The following is a 14,341-nucleotide window of genomic DNA, read 5'->3' as shown; positions in this document are numbered from 1 at the left end:
AAGAACTGGCAGAGGAACAAGAGAACATCCAGAGGAATCTCACCCCTTGTCCTCTAACCTGATTCAAATCTCCTCCTGTGTCTTATCCTTGACATCTGAAGAGCGATAGCACAATTTGACGCTCCGATGATTTCACGGCATCAGCAGGACGCAGGTACCAACTCTATCTCCACTGGGACCGGAGCTCTACAGCATCACGGCTTCACAGCTCCATAAATCACACACCCGCCCCCAGCGCTGCTTTAATGGCAGCATGCATCCGGCAGGGAGCGTTAATGCAATGCTACTGTTATGTATTCTGCATGCATGCTCACACGCAGGTATCGCAGTGGAGAGCATGCAGCTTCACTGAGCATGCCGATGTGTTGTGGAGCAGAAAACAATGGGCTCACATGGGAACAGCTTCTGCAGATGAGTTTATATGCAAATAACTTACAGATCAGAGAATGGTGTCATTAAAGAAGTGTGCAGGTGGCCAGATTTTATGATATTTATGCATTTGTATGAATATTTGATCACGTGCTGGCCTCTGTAACGTCTTAACCTCAGAGTGGTTCGTGTCTTACGGATGTCCCTGACTGATTCCACTGTTCAGTATTTAAATTTAATTTGTTGTTCCATTTATTTTATTGCTTTATTCATTAAATTATTTTAGAATTATTATTATATTTATTATTTTGTACTTTAGGGATTTTTGGGATTTAAAAGATTATTATTTTTGGATCTCTTGCCTATTTCCCCTCCTTATACTCCATGGTATCATATACTATATATCTGTTCAGGGTTTTATCTAAATCAGGTAACAGGGGCGCTGCTCCAGAACACAATCTCTCTGTTGGTCAGAAAGGGTTTACTGAGTCCAGAGATATGGAGATGGGGTCAGATGTCTGGTCAGACGGCAGAGACAGCTTACGGAGGATAAATAGGGGATGGATGTCCGGTGGGTCTGCGGGGGACGAGTGGCAGGCAGCAGGCTGACACTGAGACTGAGATTTCTGATCCTTTCTTTTACTCTCCTTCTTTCTGGAGAGGAAGTAAAGGAACCAGAGATCTGGATCTATTTGGATTTTCACCTGGAAGTGGGCGGGGCCGTCATTTTGGCGGGAAGTGGCGTTAGCGCCTCACGTTGTGTGCTCTAGTGTTAAAGCACTTTGAGTTGCATCCTTATAATAAACAAATACACCTTTATTAATATTATTATTTCAGACGTTCCTCTCCACAAAGTGCAAGCAAGGGATTTCTCAGATGTTATTAAATTCCGTTTGAAGCCGTTTCTGCTCCCAGTACAGAGACTGAACGCACATCCCCCCCAGACGACATCACACAGATGAGATCCTGCTGCTCTGTTTGTTATCTGTTGGGAGAGATGAATCACGTCTCCTAAAGAAAACACCGATGAATCATCCTGTGTCACACGCTTAATATCGTCCCTGTATTGTAGCGAGTCGTCCCTTCCCCTCGGAGGATTCAGGAAAAAGCACATCAACAAATCTGGAAGATGACGCCTTGTTATCTCCAGCAGGAGCGTGGCTCGTTCCCTCAGCAGGTTGTTTTCCAGGTAAAGGGCATCATGCGGCTCACGTGCACGTCATCATCGCTCCAGTTTAAAGGCCAGTGATGAGCTGATTACTCCGAAATAAACAGGGGATGATGTGTATCGGCGGTGCTTAATCCGCTGTGGAACTTTAAACATGTGAGTTTAACGCTCCCGTCTGATATTCAATCAGGCCTTTAGAGCAGATAAACACATGCTGTGGCGCAGAGATAAAGGAGAGGCCTATCGGATATATCAAACGTGTTATCGTCTGCAGGATTAAGACGGGTGAAGAGAGCAACACTAACTTGATTCACGCTGGCGACTTTTATTCAGAACAGAGGGAGTGAAAAGGCCCCGGATAGAGCGGGTGTTTCACAGAGAACAGGGGATGGATGAGCTTTCTACACGGTTATTGGGGCTTTCACACTGAATGTTTAAACTCAATTCACTGTCTCGTTCGTCCGCAGATACAAACATGAGCACGTTTCTCCTATTTTAAATCCCTCAATATCTCCACCCACCCCTACACGCCCACTCACCTTCTCAGGTCAGCTGATCACCTGTTCCTGATCGTGCCAAAAACTAAGCTAAATCTCAAAGTGGCTTTTAAATCTGGTTTTAAAAGCCACCTCTTCTCCTCAGCGTTCCACACTTTGTAGATTATTGCTTAAATGGTATTTTGTTTTGACGTTATGGCTGTTGGATTGGAATCAGTGGTGAGATGTACTGACGTTGTAGAACCAGAAAACACAACTTTTAGACCCTAAAGATTTAAATAAGGGATATTCAAGTGAACTCAAAAGTAATTACACGCTGATTTACAGACGTCTCTTTCCCAATGTACTTCAATGGGAAAAAGTCTGGGGAGTTGTGATGTTATGCAGGGATAACAACATCTAATATATGTTTTGGATTCAGTTTCATGAAACAAACATCTGGATATAGACCACATTTCTATAGATTTAAGTTTTCATGTCCTTAAATCTGGTAACGGATTCAGCTGTCTGAATGTGTTCTGTAGTTTGTGTATTTATGTTTAAGGAGCCCATCGAAAATAAGCAATCCTTCAATCAGTTCAGCTCAAACTGCATTCGAAAAATAAAAAAGAACTCCATCTCCCATGATGCCACAGCCTATGAGGAGTCACAGATATAGTACTTTATACTTTAAAGTAATTATCTAACAACTTATTTTTCTCTTTTGATTTATTTTAAATAACCACACGAGCTCCATAGCATCTAACGAGCTCCATAGCATCTAACGAGCCTCGCGCGACAACTGTGAGCAAAACTAATAATTAGAAACATCTCACGTTGGAAATGTGTGCCTGAAAGGGCGTCTACATTTGAAACCAAGGTAGTAAGCAGGGATAACACGGCCTCAGGCGAACAGTATCGAACATAATATTGACTTTAAAGATGATGTGAGTTTGCACAGGGAAGCAGAACAGGGAGCAGCGTTTGTGAGTCTGAGCTGGAGGCGATGTTTTCCTAATGAGATCTCCAGCGGCTTTCAGGTCTGATTATTCTGAAAGTAAATTAGTCTCAAACATCAACAGCGTCTACAAACCTAAGAAGAGATTTAAACTCCGCACAGGGAAACACTGACATCCACGCTGCTGTGAATTGAAGGCTCCGTGCTCCTTTAGTTGGCATTTAATTGCTGCATGCGTCTTCCTGAGCGAGGTAATTACCTGTAGAGCCCCCCAGTGGTTGGAGCTGTTGGTGGACACGATGACGCCGTGCTGCTGGGACGTTTTAAACCTCAGAGACAGTTTGAAGGCCTGGTCGTCCTCGTCCATCCTGTGCAGGTACTTCAGGTAGGATTTACCATCAAACCTCACCGCAGACTCTGAAACAGAAAGACAGCTGAGAGTGAGTCAAAAGAAAAAGCCAAAAAGGGTTTAATAGCGTCCGGTTGGAGGGTTTAAAATCGTGCTTCGGGAGGGTTTAATAACTTCCTATTATTGGGTTTACTAACTTCCATTTGGAGGGTTTAATATCTTCTCTTCAGAGGGTTTTTAACTTTCTGTTACAGGGTTGAATAGGTTATTTGTTCCTTTTGTGATTTCAGCCGCCTCTAAAATAACAACACACAATTGAACGGCTGCTTTAATGTACTTGTTTTCTGGTCTCTTTATCGCCAAGAGTCTCTTAAGCCGAAAGAGATTTCAGATACAGACTAAATAAAGCAGCGATAACAGGAGATGTTCCACAGGAGAGAGGACTCTAACCCAGCTGATAACGAGTTTATTTCCTAGAAATCCCGCAGCTGACTCTCATTCTGTCTCCACTAATCCTGTCAGGAATGCCCTCAGAAATCAGAGAGCCCGTTCCGACGAGGCGGCGCCGCTGAGAACACGTTACGATGTTCTGCTAACTGAGGGCCAGCATCCACACCGGACACCATCGTACCGTTGCAGGGGCAGACGCTCTCCCAGCTGTGCTGCGGGGTGATGTAGGCAGCTCTGGCGGTGGTGAAGTGGTTGAGTCTCTCCGATGTCAGTCTGACGGCATTCCTGCAGCCTCTCGACGGGCAGCCGGCGCCCAGACAGCCGTTGTGTTTCACTCGGAGGATGCTGACACCCAAAGAGTCCTCCATGTGCGCTATGATGCCTGCAGCAGAGAGATCAGGTTAACAGCGTGCTCCCTCGTACCGACTTAAAAGTCTCGATACACAAACTCATCAAATGCTCACCTGCGAGTCTGTTGTTGGGCAGAGTCTGCAGGAGTCCGCTCTCCCTCCTGCAGGTCAGCAGGGCCTCCAGACCCCTGGCGTCCGGCAGCTGCTGGAGGCTGGCCAGCTGCAGCTCCTGCCGGGGGAGATCCAGCGCCTCACCCAGGCTCCTCTGCAGACCCCTCCAGTGGTCGCCCAGGAACTCCTCCGCCGTCAACCCCACCAGCTGCAGCGTCAGCCCCCAGTCCAGCGCCCTCTGATCGGCCGCCCAGACGTGAACCTTGACCCCCGCCGTCACGATGAACTTCCCGTCGGACACGCTGACGTTGAGCGAGTACGACCCCTCGTCCAGGGTTTCGTCTGCCCAGATTTTGCCGTCCGTCTGGTCCACGGAGAACCGGCCCCCGTCCGGGTGTTCTGACAGCAGGGTGAAGGCGAGGACGTCCTGCAGGTCCTGGTCCGAGGCGTGCAGCCGGCCGATCACCCGGTTGGCGAACAGCCCGCCGGAGGTGGTGATGAAGACCTCCAGAGGAACGACGGAGGGGGGGTACTTGCTCTGCTCCGTGACGTTGATGTTGACGACGCAGATGGAGGAGCGGGGGGGGTGGCCGCTGTCCGTCACCTGATGGGAGAGAAGTTAAGATTACACTGAGGCGTCTCGCTGGTTCTCTCCACAAAGAGCCACTGATTCCTCCGTGTGCTTTAGGATTACTGCAGGGAATAATCTGCATTTCAAACTGACTTCTACCATACTTCTTCAGCAGGATCATCTCCACATATCAACACCACTTTATGATCCGAGTGCAAGCGACATAATATCCGAGTTTGTGCAACATGTCAGTGCAAGCGGAAATACACTACATAGACAAAACTATTGGGACACTCTGGTATATGGGGGTTGTTTTTGTGGGGTTGGTCTCTTAGTTCCAGTGAAGAGTCATTCTGGATGATTGTATGCTTCCAACTTTGTGGAGACAGTTTGGGAAGGCCCTTTCCTATTCCAGCATGACTGTGCCCCCATGCATAAAGGCCTGACTGGATGAGTTTGGTGTGGAACTGGACCGGCCCCCACAGAGCCCTGACCTCAACCCCACTGAACACCTTTGGGATGAACTGGAACGGAGAGCCGGGCCCTCTCCTCCAACATCAGGGTCTGACCTCACAATGGGCAAAAGTTCCCACAGACACACTCCAGTATCTTGTAGAAAGCCTTCCCAGAAGAGAGGAAGCTATTACAGCTGCAAAGGGGGGGGGGGGGGGCAACTTCAGATTAATGCCTGAGAATTCGGCATGTGGGTGTAATGTGTAGGTGTCCCAATACTTTTGTCTATATAGTGTATATCGGAGTCAAAGGGCAGTAAGAGCAACAGTATTTCCGAGTGTGAGCGTACAGTTTTTACAGAAGCAAATCTCAGAGCCAGAGGGATCTTTTGGACTGTGAAGGCTTTGAGGTAAAGCAATACAGAATCTTTGTTGTCACTTGGCGACACTTTTCGTTGAGGGTAACTTAATTAAGTCTGATGCTAAACGAATCATCTTCAGCTGCTTGCTTCAAATCCACCATTTCAACGAGTGTGCAAACTCTCTTTTTCCCCGTGTCAATAGCTCGCTGGAGGAGGGAATCCCTCTCTTTGGATTAACTGCTGTTTGAAAGCTTTTTCTGCTGGGTTGCTTTCTCCGCCTATCTTAATCCTGTGGGAAAACAATCCTTATCTCACCCACTACTGGAACCATCAGACTGATATTCTTTGAGGACACTTATGACTGAATGCTCGAGGATCTCTCTCGGTTGCAGTCATTGAAACCCTTTGTATTGATTGTTTTATACCCTCGTTGACTACTTGCTTCTTCCCCTCTTATTTGGAAAGTAGGGGCTGCAAGTGATCAACAACAACAACAACAACAACAACCACCACTAGATTGATAAGCAAAACAAGCCTTTAAGCGTCTGTTGCAGGCCACATTTGAAACTTTAAACCGGAGCATCTGCAGATTCATTCTGAACTAGATATAGTATGATCCACTATAGGATATTAATGAATCACCTTTAAACTGTTATCTTGCCTCTAGAGCTCTTCCCTGGTTAAGAATGATTTATCCTCAAGACCACCAGTGTGTGTCTCCATTCTCTAAACGCTGCACATATGGATCTCTGTGTACAAAACGTCTATTCAAGCAATAAGAACATGCAGTTATTTGGGCTGAATATCATAAATCAGCAGTTTGAAACCCAAACATGTTTGACCTAGCTCACAAAAAGTCCTTGCAATGCAATAATCAAAAATGCACAATCAGCTGTTCTCCAAGATGCTTTCAGTTTTGCAAGCTGTGCCCTGGAAACATATCTATTGGATTTAATCACTTTGAATGTTATGAGCAGTGAACTTTCTTTATGATAAAACTTCTCAGGCGGGCAACACGTACCTATCTTTTTAATTATGAAGGGAATATGTAGGGGGTGTGAGCCCTCGTCCCTAAAGACGAGGTAATTATCTGCTCCCTTTGAGCCTCTAAAGGTAGCTGTCACACTTCTTCTGTCATCTCTCCCGGCAGGTACAGAGGCCAGCGGGTCGCTCAGTGTACCCTGATTACATTAAGCACCTTTCTTTGTACTGTTCTGAGATTCAAGCAGAATGAAAGAGTGGATCTCTGGGGTGAAATGTGAGGCGAATACCCTTTGGTTAAAGCAGTGTTTGTAGGAGAAAGTTGAACAAGTGAAGGGCGTAGTTGTTCCTTATTTCAGCTGCTGTTACTGTTATCTATCTAGTATGTTTAGTAATCCTCTTTTAGTTTCAGGGGAGATATATCCATGGATTGACACCTTTATGAGCCAGGCACTGAGCAAATGCCCCGAACTCGCTCTGTATTCCAAGTGGTTTTTGTTATTGCATTACTTTTCTTTGGAGCAGCATTTCTTCCAGTGTATGGGGGCAACTATGGGGTTCAGTGTTGTGCCAAAGGACCCTTTGACATGTTTTCAGGAAGTGCGATCAAACTGTGGTCTGATGGAGACTAAATTGCTGAAACTTGGCGACTCATATCGTCTTTTCCCAAACTAGAGTAGACGTGATATAAGTTGAGGGTTGTTTGGACGGGAACGTTCTCTTTATACCTTCCTGACGCACCTGGACGAGCTGCGTCGATGCTTTCATCATGCAGCATTTAACTTAAGTACCTCTTACCTGAAATCTATCCGGGTTGGAAAGATAATAGACGATGGACTCGGACCTTATAAGTTAAACTCATGTCTTGGTGGCGTATGAACACCCCCTGCTGGATCTCACCTGTATCTTGAGCTGGTGATGGGCTTTGACCTTCTTCCTGAGCGGAGCGGAGAGCGACAGCAGGCCGCCCTGGTCGACGTGGAAGCGGCGGTCCTCGTTGCCGCTGACGATGTGGATGGAGTAAGGCGGGCCGTTCCTGGGCGTGTCTCTGTCCGTCACCACCAGCTGCAGGATGGTGCTGCCCGCTGACTCGCCCTCCTGCAGGGGAACAGGGACAGTGTTTCAGAAAGCTGCTGTGCAATGATGAAGCGTTTCTGTAGGCTGACCCGGAAGTTAGCATCCCAAAAGCTCCCTTCACAAAAAACCAGTGGGAATTCTTCATTGGATTTTCAGCACGTGTTAACCACAGACCTTATTTCAGGCTAACAACCAAAAACACGTTCAGAAAACATTGATTTGGAGACGAGAGAACCCGAAAGAGCTAGAATGCTAACCCATTTCCCAGGTTTAAGACTCATTCCTGCACAACTGTATTTCAATAACAGCAAAACAATGAAAGAAACTGTAATATTTGAACTCAGTTTCAAAGCATTTGATCACATTTAACGGATACACTTCCATTCATATGTGTGCTATGGATTCCCTTTAAAGGAGACCCCAACCCCCACCCTAACCCAACACTAGCATCAACACTTACAGCAGCGTTAAAAGTTCTGTAGCACCAGGAAAAAATTCTAAAACTGTCACACAGTAGCACAGGACAGCGGATAAACAAATACAGTCCTAAAATGTTCCACCATGATGGATTACCTGTCGAAAGCCTCAGTGTGCTGAGGTTTAAAGCCAGCTTGCATTAAAAGCATGAAGATGAAACATCCATCAAATAAAGTATAGGAGGCTTTGGGTGATGGGCAACAATTTGAAGTTGATGGGCTAAAACGTGCAACTCTGATGTGGTGTCACAAGTTTAAATGGAAGCATGCATCAAAAAACCCAAAGACAGGTTTAATCAGAGTGAGCAACAAACTACACACTGACATACACCTGAACATCAGCAGGAGAGGACTCTTTAAAGTAGAGACACTACATACTGATATACACCTGAACATCAGCAGGAGAGGACTCTTTAAAGTAGAGACTCTACATACTGATATACACCTGAACATCAGCAGGAGAGGACTCTTTAAAGTAGAGACTCTACATACTGATATACACCTGAACATCAGCAGGAGAGGACTCTTTAAAGTAGAGACACTACATACTGATATACACCTGAACATCAGCAGGAGAGGACTCTTTAAAGTAGAGACACTACATACTGATATACACCTGAACATCAGCAGGAGAGGACTCTTTAAAGTAGAGACACTACATACTGATATACACCTGAACATCAGCAGGAGAGGACTCTTTAAAGTAGAGACACTACATACTGATATACACCTGAACATCAGCAGGAGAGGACTCTTTAAAGTAGAGACACTACATACTGATATACACCTGAACATCAGCAGGAGAGGACTCTTTAAAGTAGAGACACTACATACTGATATACACCTGAACATCAGCAGGAGAGGACTCTTTAAAGTAGAGACTCTACATACTGATATACACCTGAACATCAGCAGGAGAGGACTCTTTAAAGTAGAGACGCTACATACTGATATACACCTGAACATCAACAGGAGAGGACTCTTTAAAGTAGAGACTCTACATACTGATATACACCTGAACATCAGCAGGAGAGGACTCTTTAAAGTAGAGACACTACACACTGATACACACCTGAACATCAGCAGGAGAGGACTCTTTAAAGTAGAGACACTACATACTGATATACACCTGAACATCAGCAGGAGAGGACTCTTTAAAGTAGAGACTCTACATACTGATATACACCTGAACATCAGCAGGAGAGGACTCTTTAAAGTAGAGACACTACACACTGATACACACCTGAACATCAGCAGGAGAGGACTCTTTAAAGTAGAGACTCTACATACTGATATACACCTGAACATCAGCTGGAAAGGACTCTTTAAAGTACAGACACTACATACTGATATACACCTGAACATCAGCAGGAGAGGACTCTTTAAAGTAGAGACTCTACATACTGATATACACCTGAACATCAGCAGGAGAGGACTCTTTAAAGTAGAGACACTACATACTGATATACACCTGAACATCAGCAGGAGAGGACTCTTTAAAATAGAGACTCTACATACTGATATACACCTGAACATCAGCAGGAGAGGACTCTTTAAAGTAGAGACACTACATACTGATATACACCTGAACATCAGCAGGAGAGGACTCTTTAAAGTAGAGACTCTACATACTGATATACACCTGAACATCAGCAGGAGAGGACTCTTTAAGTCCAGTAAGTGCTCCTGCTTAGCATGCTGGATTGAGGACAGTCATTAGCATTGCTAAGCTTTCCAGAAAAGCCGTAAATCAACACAGCCTCACGGGGATTCGTCGCTGTGCTGTGGCACGTCTCTGTCCTTTGATAGCCTTCTGCTCAGATACACCTCTCCATCTGCTGCTTTCAGTCTAACAGTCGCAGCTTCCAGTGGGGACAAATTCTGAAGCAAAGTCACCACGGCTGCAGCTTCTGACCTGCAACACCTGTCAGAAAACCTAATGACGGTTTGAGCAGCATCCGTCTGCAGCATGCAATCAGAGCTGTGTTCCTGGACGGCGGCAGATGGGACCGTATCACATCGTTTGGATTCATCATCGCAGGGATTTTTTGGCTGGTGAGGCGGCTGTTCTGTGAGTGAGAGCTGAAAGCTGGCGGAGTGATGGAGGCCTGGCACACACACATTAATCGTCAGTGAGCGACAGCCAGCGTGTGAAACAACGCTTTGATGGTCCGGCCAGGGGGGGGGGAATCACCCAAATATGTTCTCACAGGGGAGTTGGGCAACTATTTCACACTGAAGCTTGCACACTCACACAAGTAAAGGAGAGGTAAACTGCCTGTTAAAAGTTTGAGGTGAAAGGGTTTGCAATGCCTGTGCACCTCTTTTCACCCTCTGTCTGAAACCAGAGTCCAGTCCGCTCTGATTGGTTAGCAGGTCGGCTCTGTTGTGATTGGTCAACCAGCTTAGAGATGTCCCGCCCCCCCCCCCCCCCCCTTTAGCCTCATCACTTACGATGTGTTGTAGCGATAGAAGTGCGTAGTGATGTCGCCACCTTCCGGAACTTTGGGATGTTAGCCCTTTGTAGACATCTTTGCATTCATAAAAAACCTATAGAACACACTCTACAGGAATGGGAACGATCAGAGAAACTGTCCACTGGTTTCGCACCACCCCCCCGCCCTCTCTTCACATCAGCACACAGTTTATAATGAGCTCTTGGCGCCGTTCAGTTACAATACAATGAAGCCGCGCTTAAAGTTCACCAAGGGGAGCCGGAGAAGGAGTTATAACGACTCAAAGAGAACTATCATCAGAGAGCGATGGCTCTTCAGTCCCTCACCTCAGTCATTAGGACGTCTGGCAGAGCAGGAAGGCGGAGTTTGAAAGAAATTAGGCTAAAAGGGCTCTTTTTGTTGTTCACATTTAGGAGCTTTTTCAGCTCATTTATCATAAAGAGATGAACTTAAAAAGCTCTCTGATGACGCAGCCTCCGCCACCAGAGAATAAATGTGCTGTAAAAGCTCGAAAATTCCCCCGAGAAGCACTCGTCCATTCACCATGTAATAGCAGGTCAGTATTTCTCCATCGTCTTGTCGAATCTGACCCCTCGGGACACAGGAGTTTAAAAATGAGCAGGCAATTTTTCCAGTGCTTTCTGAGTTGACTTATATTTGCTTATTGCTTGTTGACTTGTGTTGACGCACTGGTTTCTGTGAGGTTGGCGTGCATGCTTCCGCAGCATCGTGCCAGCAGTTTCCTTTAAATAGCTTCAGGCTGCAAACGTGGTTCAAAAGCAGTCTTTGCCAACCACAACAAATTGCAATGAATTCCTCAGTTGTCCTGAAAGGGTCAAATGAAACAATGACTCCATACTACTGCAGGCCATGCATTTTGATCTCATAGTGATGGAAATAGAAGGAAAAGATCCATGCATGTTAGATTGTATCTGCTAAATCAAAGCTTTTGTGTGTTTCCTGGTATGTAGCACGATGCTAACACGTGCTAAGATGGTCGTACCTGCAGCAGCAGACTGTGGTTGACCTGGGAGAAGAGCGGCGGGTTGTCGTTGACGTCGTTGACCGTGATGCTGATGAGGACGGCGGAGGAGAGAGGAGGATCGCCTTCATCCGCTGCCTGCACCGTCAGAGAGTAGTGTTGGATCTGCAGAGGAGGAGGAGGAGGGGGGGATTTACTTTGAGCTGTTTCAATGGCTTTCTATTTCTGTTTGCACTAAATGATTCCACCATCCCGTAGTTCTCGTCTTTTGGATATGTACCTTAACATCTGCCCTGCTTTTTGTGTGTATTGACTTTACTTAACACATATAGATGCACACTGACCTCCTCTCGGTCCAGCGCCGTGCGGACGGTGATTTCTCCGCTGCGGTGGTCGATGGTGAACTGCTGCAGGGGGTCTCCGCTCACTATGGAGTACCGCAGCAGATTGTTGATTGGACCGTCCAGATCAGTGGCCGTTACCTGGAGGGAAAGGAAGGGAGGGCAGGAAAGGTGAGGAATAATATGGATGATAACCTGTAGTTCAATGATCCAAACCATACACTGAGAGACGCCCTGATGGTAGAAAGAACCAGAAACTGTGATTAAGACCCAGGCGATCCTTCCAGTGGAGAAACTGTGATCATACGTTCAAGAAGTAATCCTCCAAGTAGAGAACACATGATAAAAGTACTCTGAAGGGTGCTTTCCAGTGGAAAAAAGGGGATAAAGTCCACTCTAGGACATTCTAGTGGAGAAAACTTTGTAAAGTGCTGCTTTTCCATTGGTGATAATGAGGTGAAGTTCCCTTTAGGGTTGACCTCCAGTGGAGAAAAGGTGGTTAGGTGTTCTTCAGGGTTCTTTTCCTTGTGAGAAAAGGTCATACATATTCCTCTAAGGTTCCCTTTAGGTACAGAAAAAGTGCACGCCAGTGGAGATATTTGACTTTAAAAAGTTCCCTTTATGATTCGTTGTAAGTAGAGAAGGTAGAGAAGGCTAGGACCCCCTATGGTGCTCATACGGTGCAGTGCCCCTCTTACAGTCTTTGGGTAAAGATCAGTTGGGCTGCTCCTGACTGACAACATTCACCTCCACTGTATAAACTTTACAGAGTGTGTTTCCCTGACTTCTCTAACAGCTTTGAAGCTCCTGCCGGCTGCAGCGTAGCGCAACATTGTTGATTTGTCGTCATTTTCATGAGGCATGCAGCATATGATGCACTGTCATTGGTTCAAATACACATGAGGTGGGTCTTGTTGGGTTTTTTAAACCACGGGACCACCCAAATGTCGTGTGGTTGGCCGACAATCACGTCAATCAATCAGACATTCACGTGCGTTTGTTTTTAAAGGCAAAAATGCTACGATCGACGAATGCTTTGACAGCGACGGCAGCGATTTGGAATTAGGAGAGAATGAGGAGTTTGAGAGGGAGGTGGAAGTAGAAGTTTTTGTACCTGATGATCCTTTGGTAGAGGACTTTCCCACCCCTCCCCACTCCTTTCCCACCCCTCTCTCATATCAAGGTGCCTTGGTCTGTGTGTTGGCATGTTTTAAAATGTGATTAGTTATTTTATCATATCAAATATTTTCCCTACCAATCTGATTTTGAGATTCTGTATAAAGATGTGTTGGTATGTTATTGCTGAGGGAGCATGTTTTAATACAGCCTGTGAGTCTTACCTTTTAAATGCAATGTATTTCAGACGTTGCCAATTCTTAGTATTTTCTCAGAAAACCCTCAGGAGATAAGGACATGTATATCTACTATACATAGGGTTTTAGAGCCGTTTTTTGAAGGCTTCGTGGGAAAACACATTAGAGGTAATCATTTATATATTAAGAAATATTGAAGTTGAATCGGTTCTTTTGTTTTAAGAACACTTTCAGGCTCAATAACCGACACATGACTCATAAAGACTGAAATATTAGCCATAAAAACATGTTCAGAGCTGCTTTCCCTCAGTTACTGAATCCTGTAATTAGCTCTGCTGAAAGAGGAGGCTCCAAATAGATAAATACTGCAGTGGAACAGTGGATCCGTAGTGATGGGAACAGCGGACGGGAGGAGACAATATGAGCTGTGTTACTGCTGCTTATCTCCGCTGTCTGATGGATGTGTGTGTCGTTGGCACATCAACCTCAACAAGAAGCTGCCAGATAATCTCAGAGTGCCATGCAGTTATTTTAAGTACAGAATTGCATAAACACGTTATTTTTTATGAGTTAAATTGCCTGATTCTCCTAAATGTGTGTGTATGTGTTATCATCCATCCATCTACTGTTTGTATGATAACCTGAATAATCAGCTTGCTGCAAGGTGTTAGACACAGGAGACATTTTGATTCAGTTCTCACTGAAGTTCACTTTCAGTAGAGATAATGGGACAAATTGCCCCTTAAGGATGCCTTTTAGTGTAGAAAATGTGGTAAGGGTCCTTTAGGATGGCCTTACAGCTAAACAAAGATGTGACAAAGGGACATCCGGGTCCTTCCAGGGAAGAACATGACAGCGTTCCCTCTGAGGTTCACTTTTATTAGAGAAAACGTGCCCCTTTAAGGTGCCCTTCAGTGGACATGATTGAAGGTGCCCAGCATGTCATTCAGTTAAATGTAACCTTGGAAATGTATTTCAGAGAATCCAATTCAGTGTAATTAAAGATAACTGGGGTTTTTTGGTCTATGAAGAACACATGTTGACCTTCCTATACTTTTCTATGTGGACAAATTCCTCATTCATTTTCAGCGCTAAAGAA

The 14,341-nt window shown here is 45.4% G+C and overlaps 1 protein-coding gene across 1 annotated transcript in view; it reads right to left on the bottom strand.

Annotated features, from left to right (window-relative positions):
* fat2 (FAT atypical cadherin 2) overlaps positions 1-14,341 on the bottom strand; it is a 76,459-nt gene that overhangs the window by 14,520 nt on the left and 47,598 nt on the right. Inside the window, 6 exon segments of the mRNA XM_063876289.1 lie at positions 3,231-3,388; positions 3,952-4,152; positions 4,235-4,835; positions 7,498-7,695; positions 11,610-11,753; positions 11,933-12,070. Coding sequence (XP_063732359.1) covers positions 3,231-3,388; positions 3,952-4,152; positions 4,235-4,835; positions 7,498-7,695; positions 11,610-11,753; positions 11,933-12,070 — 1,440 coding nt within the window.

The sequence above is a fragment of the Eleginops maclovinus genome, chromosome 23 (assembly GCF_036324505.1).
Source record: "Eleginops maclovinus isolate JMC-PN-2008 ecotype Puerto Natales chromosome 23, JC_Emac_rtc_rv5, whole genome shotgun sequence".
In the NCBI taxonomy this organism is placed as follows: domain Eukaryota; kingdom Metazoa; phylum Chordata; class Actinopteri; order Perciformes; family Eleginopidae; genus Eleginops; species Eleginops maclovinus.
This window is presented reverse-complemented; position numbering and strand designations above follow the sequence as displayed.